The sequence below is a fragment of the Capricornis sumatraensis genome, chromosome 3 (genome assembly GCF_032405125.1).
Source record: "Capricornis sumatraensis isolate serow.1 chromosome 3, serow.2, whole genome shotgun sequence".
Lineage (NCBI taxonomy): Eukaryota > Metazoa > Chordata > Mammalia > Artiodactyla > Bovidae > Capricornis > Capricornis sumatraensis.
Genome location: NC_091071.1, coordinates 106,579,295 through 106,592,042, shown reverse-complemented (window position 1 = coordinate 106,592,042; position 12,748 = coordinate 106,579,295). Strand labels below are relative to the sequence as shown.

Below are 12,748 nucleotides of genomic sequence, written 5' to 3'. Positions count from 1 at the left end.
GGTCACCAAACACGGAGAATGGGAAACTCACGATCAAAAGACCCAGCTTCGTGATAGCTTTCAGGGAAGGGTTTTCAAGGGCATTGTGAGGGAGGGGGCTGCATGGTCCATGATCAGCTTGTGCTCAGCTCTTGGGTTGGTTGGCATCAAGGTAAAGTTTTGCACATCATCAGTTTTCTGGCTCCAATCAGTTTGGGGGCTTTGTGCTTGCAGTCAGCAGTTTTCATCTGGTGGGTCTGGTTTCTGTAAAAACAACTTAGGAATGTGTGTCAGACCTTTATATTTTTCAAGGAACTGGGAGTTTGGTGACTCTACTATGTGGTTGATTTATAATCTGAATTGTTATGTTTCCCAACCCAACATCTTTTGGTTTCTACATGTTCACATATCCTGATAATTAATGCTCGAACCAGCCTTTAGAGACCCAGGAGGAGGTCTGGAAGATGAAAATAAAAGCCTCTTTCTTCAAAAGACAGGGACACAGGCACTTGCTTACAGTTTCATGATCAAGTTTTATAGTTCAGGCAAGGTGGTGGTTTAGTCCTGTCCGACTCTTGTGACCCCATAGACTATAGCCTGCCAGGCTCCTCTGTTGATGGGATTCTCCAGGCAGGAATACTGGAGTGGGTTGCCATTTCCTTCTCCAGGGGATCTTTCCCACCCAGGAATTGAACCTGTGTCTCCTGCATTACAGGGAGAATCTTTACCAACTGAGCTATCAGGGAATCTTAATGATGTGACTTATTGGCTGCTTCTCTCTGCCTCCTTTTATACGTATCCTTTAAACACCTTCTAATGGCTAATTTAGAAATTTAGTCCCTCATTAGAAATTTAGTCCCTTGATTAATTGCTATTTATTTTAAAAAATAGTCATAGAAATGATAGACATTAATTTTAGCAGACATTTATGTCCAAATGTAAATTTATGAACTCTTTTGTGAGCAGAGAGTATGGTAGGTAGGTTCATAAGTCCTGTTAATATTCATCCACATACATAGTTAACAGAATTTTCTTTTGTGATGAGAACTTTTAAGATTTTTAAGATTTATTCTCTTAGCAACTTTCAGATGCACAGTACAGTATTAGTAACTATAGTCACCATGCTGTACATTACATCCCCATAATTTACTTCCTTTATAACTGGAGATTTATATCTTTTGGTCTCTCCACCATTTCCGCCACGTCTCACACACCACCTCTGGCAGCCACCAATCTGTTGTCTGTATCTAGGAGCTTGGTGCGTTTTTGTTTGTTTGTTCGTTTTTATTCCATATGTAAGTGAGATCCTATGTTATTTCGTCTTTCTCTGTCTGACTTGTTTCACTTAGCATAATGTCCTCACGTCCGTGCATGTTGTTGCACGTGGTAAGGTTTCAGTTTTTCTATGACAGAATAATAATCTGTTGTGTGTCTGTGTGCGTGCTTAGTTGCTTCAGTTGTGTCTGACTCTGTGTGACCCTGTGGACTGTAGCCCACCAGGCTCCTCTGTCCTGCATATACATACACCACATTTTCTTCATTCATTCACCCATTAATGGATACTTAAGTTGTTTCCATATCTTGGCTTTTGTAAGTGGTGCTACAGTGTTCATGGGGGCACACAACTTTTTGAATTAGTGTTTTCATTTTCTTTGGATAAATACCCAGAAATAGAATTACTGGGTCATAAGGTAGTTCCATTTTAAATTTTTTTGAAGACACTTTCATACTGTTTTTCCTACTGGCTGCACCAGTCTATATCCCCACCAACAGTGTTTGAGGGTTCCCTTTTTTTTCTGCATTCTTGCCAATAGTTTTTCTTTTCTTTTTGATGATAATCACTCTAAAAGATATAAGGTTATATGTCATTGTTGTTTTGATTTGTATTTCCCTAATGATTAGTGAGGACTTCCCTGGTGGCTCAGACGGTAAAGCATCTGTCTACAGTGTGGGAGACCTGGGTTCGATCCCTGGGTCGCGAAGTTCCATGGAGAAGGAAATGGCAACCCACTCCAGTACTCTTGCCTAGAAAATCCCATGGACAGAAGAGCCTGGTAGGCTGCAGTCCATGGGGTTGCTAAGAGTCTGACACAACTGAGCGATGTTTAGCATCTTTTCATGTAGCTGTTGACCACATGTATGCATTGATCTTTTAAAGATAATAGCAATAGGGAAAATACATTTGAAATAAAAGAAGAGAGCATATTTAACAGAGGTAATGGGGTGGTATTTGAAATAAATCTTCAAAAAAAAAAGAATCTATTGATGTTCCATGATGACTGTTGAGTAGGGAAAACATTCCAGGTAGTGGAAACAAATACACTGAGGATTGACTTTTATTGCAGATGAATAGGAAGCAGTTCACTTTGGTTTATTTCTTGTGAACAGGAGTATACACTGGCACAATTTTATGTGTATGGAGGGGGAGGAGGTAGTTTGGCAACAGCTATCAATGTTAAAGATGTTCAAGATGTTCTTTTAACCAGCAACTTCTAAGAATTTGTCCCACATTTATACCCTGTAGAAATTGTTGCAGTATTGTTGCAGTAGCATAAAACTGGAAACAAAGTACTGACCAGTAGGGGAGATGAGCCTTTCAAAAGAAGGTACAGGAAGTATATTAATCTAATCTTTTTTGAGGATAAGATGGGTCAATGGACAGATGGAACGGTTTTGGAAGAATGGCCAAGAACTATTGACAGCGGCTTCACTCTAGTTCCTGGGGATACCGAGGCAAATAAGTGCTTTTGTTTTATTTCTTCCAAGATGAAAAGAAAGAAAAAAACTGTATGTAAATAGATTTAGAGCCTAAAATTCACAGCTCTGGGTTCTTTTCAGTATTTGATGCTACTTCTACATAACTGATTTTGATTTCAGGGGTAGGAGGGTGGAGAAGAGGTGAGAAGATGAAATAAACTTTCGTTATCTAAACAGTAAACAGACTATGATTGGATTTAAAAAAATTTAAATCGCTTTTGCTGCTCTTTTGGGGAATTTCTTGAGACTGTTCATAGAAAAGTATTCATAACTGTTTCTGTAGAGTTAAAATAGGCAAATGAGTAATGCCTTTTATAAATTTATATTAAAAATATTGTTAAATAAAAGCACAACAGGGAGTGAATAGGACAGGAATTTTCAGGAGGCAAGATTACCAGTTTGACCTTAATGTTTTTGTAAATTTTGGCTGCCAATTTGTGGTTTTTAATGGACTTGTCAACTAAATGAGAAGTTTCCATTATTATAAGATACCAAGAGTAAGCCATTTTCTGATAATTTTGTAATTCCTATCTAATATGTGTTTGAGTGAAAGAATATAATAATTCTTTAATTATGATACTAGAGTAAACCTGGAGAATTAAATGGCAGTCCACTCCAGTATTCTTACCTGGGAAATACCATGGACAGAGGAGCCAGCAGGCTACAGTCCATGGGGTCACAAAAAAAAAAGATACGACTTAGTGACTAAACGAGAGTAAATTATGTTCTTTCTTAGACAGCACAAATATGACTGATAGTTATTTTTCTGACATTTAGGGAATCTATTAAACGTTAACTTTCCACATTAGTGGACTTAATGTTATCGGCTAATTAATACAAGAAGTCAGTGCTGGCTTTCATGTTTTATTTTTGTAACCTAACTTTTAAGACAAAACTGTATTATTTAATTTTTTTTCTTTGTAATTTCAGCAAACTGCTGCTAATTTGTAAAGAATGGAGAGAAAATAGTAGATGAATGATGTGAATTTGTGCCAAATGAAGGAAATTCAGGTTGTTATAGGTTTAGTTGCTATTTAAGAAGGAAAGAAATGAAGACCTGTGGTTCAAACCTAACTTTCTTTTAAGGGAAATATGTTTCATGTTTCCCAAATAATAGATTTTTGTGTTCTGACATTTTTGCCTATTTAATGGCAGTGATTCTTTTTTCTTTTTTAAGGTATGGACTCCGAGAGTTTGTGGTGATAGCACCTGCTGCAAACAATGATGCTGTCCTCAGTGAATCTAAGTGCAATCTTCTTCTGAGCTCTGTGTCTATTGCTTTGGGAAACACTGGCTGGTAGGTGGACGTTTCAAAACACCTAGACTATTTTAAATTAAAATCTATGAAGGAAACTGCTCACTAAATGTTAGGTTTTTGATTAATATAGGATTAGTATTTGTACATTATTATACTGGAATATTATATGTAAGGACCAAGGTCAGTTTTCATTCCAATCCCAAAGAAAGGCAATGCCAAAGAATGCTCAAACTACCACACAATTGCACTCATCTCACACGCTAGTAAAGTAATGCTCAAAATTCTCCAAGCCAGGCTTCAGCAGTACGTGAACCGTGAACTTCCAGAGATCAAATTGCCAACATCCGTTGGATCATCGAAAAAGCAGGAGAGTACCAGAAAAACATCTATTTCTGCTTTATTGACTATGCCAAAGCCTTTGACTGTGTGGATCAAAATAAACTGTGGAAAATTCTGAAAGAGATGGGAATACCAGACCACCTGACCTACCTCTTGAGAAACCTATATGCAGGTCAGGAAGCAACAGTTAGAACTGGACATGGAACAACAGACTGGTTCCAAATAGGAAAAGGAGTACGTCAAGGCTGTATATTATCACCCTGCTTATTTAACTTCTATGCAGAGTACATCATGAGAAACGCTTGGCTGGAAGAAGCACAAGCTGGAATCAAGATTGCCACGAGAAATACCAATAACCTCAGATATGCAGATGACACCACACTTAATGGAAGAAAGTGAAGAGGAATTAAAGCCTCTTGATGAAAGTGAAAGAGGAGAGTGAAAAAGTTGGCTTAAAGCTCAACATTCAGAAAACTAAGATCATGGCATCTGGTCCCATCACTTCATGGCAAATAGATGGGGAAACAGTGGAAACAGTGTCAGACTTTATTTTTTTGGGCTCCAAAATCACTGCAGATGGTGACTGCAGCCATGAAATTAAAAGACGCATACTCCTTGGAAGAAAAGTTATGACCAACCTAGATAGCATATTCAAAAGTAGAGACATTACTTTGCCAACAAAGGTCCATCTAGTCAAGGCTATAGTTTTTCCAGTGGTCACGTATGGATGTGAGAGTTGGACTGTGAAGAAAGCTGAGCGCCGAAGACTTGATGCTTTTGAATTATGGTGTTGGAGAAGACTCTTCAGTCCCTTGGACTGCAAGGAGATCCAACCAGTCCATCCTAAAGGAAATCAGCCCTGGGATTTCTTTGGAAGGAATGATGCTGAAGCTGAAACTCCAGTACTTTGGCCACCTCATGCGAAGAGTTGACTCATTGGAAAAGACTCTGATGCTGGGAGGGATTGAGGGCAGGAGGAGAAGGGGACGACAGAGGATGAGATGGCTGGATGGCATCACTGACTTGATGGTTGTGAGTCTGAGTGAACTCCGGGAGTTGGTGATGGACAGGGAGGCCGGGCATGCTGCGATTCATGAGGTCGCAAAGAGTCAGACATGACTGAATGACTCAACTGAACTGAACACAACAAATTCTTTAGGGAAAACATATCTAAAGGGAAACTTACTGAAATATTCCATGAATATTTAAAATGAATAAATTGTACTGTTTTTATATTTTGCTTCCAAATGTTTATTTAAATTTTGATGCAAAATCAGAACATGGAAGCAACCTAGATATCCATCAAGAGATGAATGAATAAAGAAGCTGTGGCACCTAAACACAGTGGAATATATCTCAGCCATGAAAAGGAATGAATTTGAGTCAGTTCTAGTGAGGTGGATGAACCTAGAGCCTGTTCTACAGAGTGAAGTAAGTCAGAAAGAGAAGAACAAATAAGTATTGTACATTAACATATATGTGGCATCTAGAAAGATGGAACTGGTGAACCTATTTGTAGGGCAGCAATGGGGATGCAGACATAGAGAACAGACGTACAGACACAATGAGAGAGAAGGTGGGACGATTGAGAGAGTAGCCCTGGAGCATATACCATATGTGAAATAGAGAGCCAGTGGGAACTGAAGCATATACCATATGTGAAATAGAGAGCCAGTGGGAATTTGTTGTGTGACTCAGGGAGCTCAACCCAGGGCACTGTAACAACCTAGAGGGGTGGGATGAGGTGGGAGATGGGAGGGAAGGGACATATGTATACCTATGGCTGATTCATGTTGACGTATAGCAGAAACCAACACAACACTGTAAAGCAATTATCCTCCAATTAAAAATAATTTTAACAATACAAAAAAAAATCTAAAAACTTGATAACAGAACATCACCTTGCTCAGCCTCACCTAGAACTATGCATTCAGGTAACTTGAAGTTTTTGTTTCTCTGCAGATGTTTTCGAATGACTGAAAGTGCTACAAGTATTGATTTTTGAAGTTAAGATAGATTTTAGTGAGTAGGCTAATTTGCAGATATGGAAATCTTTGAATAAGGAGGAACAACTGTATCTTCAAATGATTAAGTAAAATATATTTCACCACTAATGTAGGTTTAATTTGTATTGTTTAATACCTGTGAATCAAGTTTAATATGACCTTGAAAATCCTAGTAGGTAGGATAACTTTTATTCAAGAAAATTTTTATTCTGCTTTTTTAAAATGATTTTTCAGCCATTTAAAAATAATTTTCTGACTGTACAGTGCCACTTGATAATTTCTTCAGTTTATTAGTGTAAGGAGAAAAGAAACTAATAATGCCTTTGTTATAAATATGTCTGTGGAATGTTCCTTATTTATTTCTTTAGATATTTGAGATTAAAATAATGTTATACTTTAAAGCGAGATTTAGAAGCTATTCAATGTTTAATGAACTTAAAGTCTTTTCTTGTTAATTATATCCTACAGCCAGGTGCCACTCTTTGTGCAAATTCATCACAAATGGCGAAGAATGTATGTGGGTGAATGTCAGGGTCCTGGTGTCCGAACTGATTTTGAAATGGTTCATCTTCGAAAAGTGCCAAATCAGTATACTCATTTATCAGGTCTGCTGGATATCTTCAAATCAAAGATTGTGAGTTGGCATTGATACTTTGTCTTACCTGGGATCCAGATAAAAGTAGTAATTTAGTGATTTTATTGATTTCATAGAAATATTTCTCTCTAATATTGATAATATAATTACTTAGAAGAAAGATGTAATTGATTATAAAAATTAATGTGTGTATCTAAAGAAACAAATATCCAGTTAGTTTTCAGTGTACAAACTAAAAACTAGTTTGTACACTAGTTTTGGTTGTTCGGTTGATTAACATTTAGATACTGTGTTAACTCTTTATATTCCTTTTTCTCTAACAGTAATATTGCCAACACTCCCCTTTGTGAGTGGGCCTTTATGTAGCTGCTTGTTGGGGACTCTGAGCAACTGAGATGTGAACTCTTTGGGTTCTGAATTGCTATTTTTCCCCCCAAGGGTCTATTTGATATTTAAAATTAATCTGGCTTATAATGCTATGGCTGAGGGCAGTAGGGCTAACTTGAATGTGCTCAGTACATCTTTATTTTTCTCTAAAAACACTATAACAGAGATATGGAGGACTTGCCTGTGCTACTCTTTTACAAAGTAGCTGTCCTAGACTCTTTAAAAATAGCAGTTTCATGATAGGCCATACAAAGGCTGGGAGCTATTTAGCTTATAAGAGACTAAAGTGATGTAACGACTAAAGGCAGTGTGTGATCCTTGATCACAGCAAAATAGCCATAAAGGTCACAATTGGGACAGTGGGACAGTTTTAATATGGACTATGTATTAGAATCTTGAATGTGATAATTATGTTATGGTTGTATAGGATAATATCCTTGTTCATAGGAATCATACGCTGAATGAAGTATTTAGAGGTGAGTTGCCATGATGCTTGCAATTTACTTTCAGAAGTTTCAGTCAAAAAGATCATGTGGGTATTCATTATGCTAGCTTTGCAACCTTTCTGAAGGTTTACAAATTTTGAAAATTAAAAAAATAAGAAAATGCTGAAATTTCTTTTTTTAAACGTATATTATTTGTAGAAAGATATTTAGGATTAGAACATCTTAAACGTGTGTTTTCAGTGTTGAGGCTGTAAATAGCATGGTGCTAGGATTATCACTACAAAGATGAATCTATTTGATATTTTAAAAAAGTACATGTACCAGGTTAAGAAATTAAAGAGGTAAAAAGTTCTTTATATCCTTAGTCCCTTTCCTCAAAATACCTATTGTTAGCTGTTTCTTGTGATTATCTCCATTAAACAAATGATAGAAGTATGTCTTTTAGAAAGTTCCCTGTCTATATGCAACTTTTCCCCCAAAACCTTTCTGGGCCTTGAATGCTGTCTTAAACACTACTTAATTCTTCATGTGTTGCTTTGAGAAATTTTTGAAAAAGACAAATATGTGTTATTTCTACCCCGTTCCTTTGTTCTCACCAAATCTTCAATTATGTTTAATTATTTTAGATAAAATTCTAGTCAGATGCAAATATTAATGTTTTACTCCTCTTTTTAAAAACATTAGTGAAAGTTATTTTCATGGATCTTTTACTCCTCTACGTAACTCAGCTTCTTCCTGAACCTAGGGACCACGCTGATTTGTGAAGCCTGATTTAGAATATGACTGTTAAAAAAAAAAAAGTGTTCCTAATCAGTTTATTACATCATCTTTCAGAACTTTTACAAACCTCACTGGTCTAAATACAAAAGTTGATTTGGTAAGAGTTGAACTTAAAATAATTGAGACCTGTTTTGGGTACTTTATTGGTATTACATAAAACTACTTAATATGCAACTCTTTTATACTGTCTTTATAAATCTGTCTTTATAAATATTACCCTTTGAATCTATTGGATGTTTTCCAAGGCACTTTAGCCCCACAGTGACAATTTATTTCATTTTCACATGAATCTAATATTTTGAAAAGGCTTCCTTGACAGAGTGGCAGCAGAGGGTGGTTGTCCTTGGAGTCACATAAAGTTTAAATTTAAATCCTCTTCTGCCACAATCTTTTAAATATTTGAAAGCGCTCTTATACCGTAGCGTTTGCTTTTTCAATTTAGATATTCTTTATTCTATCAGATGTTCTTTATGTTTCATGGTTTTATATTCTGATTTGGATATTTATCTTTCTTAGAACTATTTATTTCTTCATGTTCTGGGGAAATTTTGTTTGCAGGCTCATTTTTAATGTCATCTTTTTGTAGTTTCAAACTTTCGTATCTTCTCTAGTGGTTTTATAATTTTGTGATTGCTTCTTATCTGTAGACTATTTCAGAAGCCTGTCTTAAAATGGTGTTTGAAGCCTCTTGCTCAGTGTTGATACTGCGGTATTGCACATGGAGTCTTGGAATCATTGAATTGCTTGCTTGGATCGTGAGTGAGTGAGTGAGTGAAGTCGCTGAATCGTGTCCGACTCTTTGCGACCCCGTGGACTGTAGACCACCAGCTTCCTCCGTCCATGGGATTCTTCAGGGCTGGAATACTGGAGTGGATTGTCATTTCCTTCTCCAAGGGATCTTCCCGACCCAGGGATCGAACCGAGGTCTTCCACATTGCAGGCAGACGCTTTAACCCCTCAGCCACCAGGGAAGCCTGGATGCTTGGATCATAGGATCACACAATTTTTTCTAGCCTGATACCTTCCAGCACAGCCACTGCCCCAAGCTAGAGTACTCTGTCCATATGTCTGCCTTAAGCAGAGAGTCTTGTAGTACCCTCAGTCTGGGCTGAGTACTTTTGGATCCATTTAATGCAGTCCTTAATCCTGGCTGTCATCTGGAACTTAGCAAGCATGTGTCTTGGGTCCCACTTAATACTTTTAGTTTTCTGTACCTTTTCTATACCTTTTCTAGGGCCCGTGAAGATAATTAAGTCATGTTTGATCCTGGCTGTTTCTTTTTGGTCATCTCTTTCTGTATTTGCCAACATTGCTATGTGACTGGAGCAGAGGTTATGTGTCAAAGTGACCTCATTATGGTTTCTAGATCATTACTGGTCTAGAATTACTGGTGAATGGTCATTTGGTACCTAAACCTAAGTAAAAAGTAATTATTTCTGACCAGCTAGAATCTTACCTTGCTTCTATAGGACACAGCAGCCCAAAACTGAATTAGCTCTCTTTTTTTTGGCAGCTGTCTTGAGTTTGAGTTTGTGTTCAGTTAAAGTTAGTAATGACATTTATAGCTACTGATGCTGAGCTAAAGGGTCTATGTTATTTCTTCTGACTAGCAGTATCAGAAACACCTGGAAACTGGGTAGATATGCAGGATATTGTTGAATCTACATTTTCACAAGCTCACTAGGTCATGCCTATACATATTTAATTCCTATTCCACATTAATATAGCTTAACCATTATTAAGGGAAGCTGAGATCATGAGATGTTTGGATATTATTAATTTTTATTATTATTAATGAGTATGAAGATAGATCTTAATTTTCTGATTCATTAATATAAACTATTTTGCATGAGTGACCATTTGTCACAGTCTTAACATTTTAGTAAAATATTCAAGACTGGCTTTATTTTTATTTTAAAGGGAAAAAGACATCTTAAACCCAGTTTTACATGTTATAGCAGTTTTACTTTATTTAAAAAATGATGCACATTTTTTCTTTTACATTTAACATGACTGAAGAGACTAGTAAGAAATTATATTTGTGTAATTAAAATTGTGTAAGATATTTTGAAATAGTATTTTACTTAATAAATGTAATATCTCTTCCTGGTAGTAGTTTAAACAGCTTTTTTTTTTAAAGTTTATTTCTTTTTATAAAAAATTTATTTTTAATTGGAGGATAATTACTTTACTATATAGTGATGGTTTCAGCCATACATCAACATGAATCAGCCACAGGCATACACATGTCCCCTCCCTCTTAAACCTTCCTCCCACCTCCCTCCCCATCCTACTCCTCTAGACTGTCACAGAGCACTGGCTTTGGGTTTCCTGCATCATACAGCAAATTCCCACTGGTTAGCTATTGTACATTGGGTCATTTATATGTTTCAGCACTACTCTCTCAAGTCTTCCCACTGTCTCCCTCTCCCACTGTGATCAAAATTCTGTTCTTTATGGCTGTCTCCTTTGCTGCTCTGTAAATAGGATCATCAGTACCATCTTTCTAGATTTCATATATATGCGTTAACATACAAAATCTGTCTTTCTGACTTCGCTCTGTATAATAGGGTCTAGATTAATCCACCTCATTAGAACTGACTCATGTGCTCCTTTTTATAGCTGAGTAACATTCCATTGTGTATATGTACCACAACTTCTGTATCCATTCATCTGTTGATAGACATCTAGGTTGCCTCCATATCCTAGCTATTGTACGTAGTACTGCAGTGAACATTGGGGTACCTGTGTCTTTTTCGGTTATGGTTTCCTGAGGGTATATGCCCAGTAGTGGGATTGCTGGTTCATATAGTAGTTTTATTCCTAGTTTTTTAAGGAATCTCTATACTGTTTTCTATAGTGGCTGTTATCAATTTGCATTCCTGCCAATGGTGCATGAGGGTTCCCTTTTCTCCACACCCTCTCCAGCATTTATTGTTTGTAGACTTTCTGATGATGGCCGTTCTGACTGGTGTAAGATGACACCTCATTGTGGTTTTGATGTGCGTTTCTCTAACAGTGTGTGATGGTGAGCATCTTCTCATGTGTTTGTTGGCCCTCTGTATGTCTTCTTTGGAGACATGTCTGTTTAGATATTCTGCCCAGTTTTTGACTGGATTGTTTCTTTTGCTGGTATTGAGCTGCATGAGCTGCTTGTATAGTTTGGAGATTAATCCTCTTTTAGTTGTATCCTTTGCTGTTATTTTCTCCCATTCTGAGGGTTGTCTTTTCACCTGGCTTGTACTTTCCTTTATTGTACGAAAGCTGTTAAGTTTAATTTGGTCCCTTTTGTTTATTTTTGTTTTTATTTCCATTACTCTAGGAGATGGGTCATGGAGGATCTTGCTATGATTCATGTCAAAGAGTTAGGCAGCTTTATTTTAATGTAATTTGTTTTCTGGCATTAATTTATCTCTTGAAGTTTTAGGCTGTGAGAATTCCCCCTATGAAAATGATTTCCTAAACTCCGTACCTTTGGCTCTAATAACTTCAGTGACTTAGTTTTCCTTTTTAATGGCTAGAATGTCATACATACATTTTGTTATGGATGGTTTATGTGTGCCATATCTAACACTATAACCTGAAAATCCCCATGTCATAAAGGTAGTGATTCATCTATTTCAGTAGTTTGAAATTTGTGTCTGGTATTACAAGGGTACTAACATTTCATGGTATTGTCTTTGCATTTACTTCTTAGGGATGTCCTTTAACTCCATTGCCTCCAGTTAATATTGCTATACGGTTTACCTATGTTCTTCAGGATTGGCAGCAGTATTTTTGGCCTCAGCAACCTCCAGGTGAGATAATTTAGAACTATATTCAGAAATTAAAAGTATTTAACAGTGTGTTTCAAGTGTTTGAAATATTTGTAACTCATTTTTAATGTATATAGTATTGCTAATTTCATTGCCCTTATCACTTTTTTTCTCTTGAAAATTGTAGGTTTTTCTAGAGACAACTCTAGAAAATTACCCTAGACAGTTACTCTAATTGTCAGTTACTCTCTACTTGACAATCTGTCTTTGAAAAAAATATTATTTATAAAGCATTCCCTTGCTGTGGAACATTGTGTGCTGAAAATTAGTACGTAATGAATGATTAAAATGTCTGCTTTCAGAATATAAGAAGAGAAACCTCTCTCCTATGCTGAGAACAGACGTGCACAGAACCTTATAGAGAGTAGAGTTTGAAGAAGAGGGCT

At 36.7% G+C, this 12,748-nt stretch overlaps 1 protein-coding gene across 3 annotated transcripts in view; it reads left to right on the top strand.

Moving 5' to 3' along the window:
- The window catches only part of RAB3GAP1 (RAB3 GTPase activating protein catalytic subunit 1), a 123,111-nt gene that overhangs the window by 60,669 nt on the left and 49,694 nt on the right, over positions 1-12,748 (top strand). For 2 of the 3 annotated variants that reach the window (XM_068967306.1, XM_068967307.1), the window contains exons 6-8: positions 3,914-4,033; positions 6,808-6,973; positions 12,245-12,344. In XM_068967306.1, coding sequence (XP_068823407.1) covers positions 3,914-4,033; positions 6,808-6,973; positions 12,245-12,344 — 386 coding nt within the window. Of the gene's footprint in view, positions 1-3,913; positions 4,034-6,807; positions 6,974-12,244; positions 12,345-12,748 lie in introns of those variants that run through there. The other variant, XM_068967308.1, reaches the window with a different exon arrangement.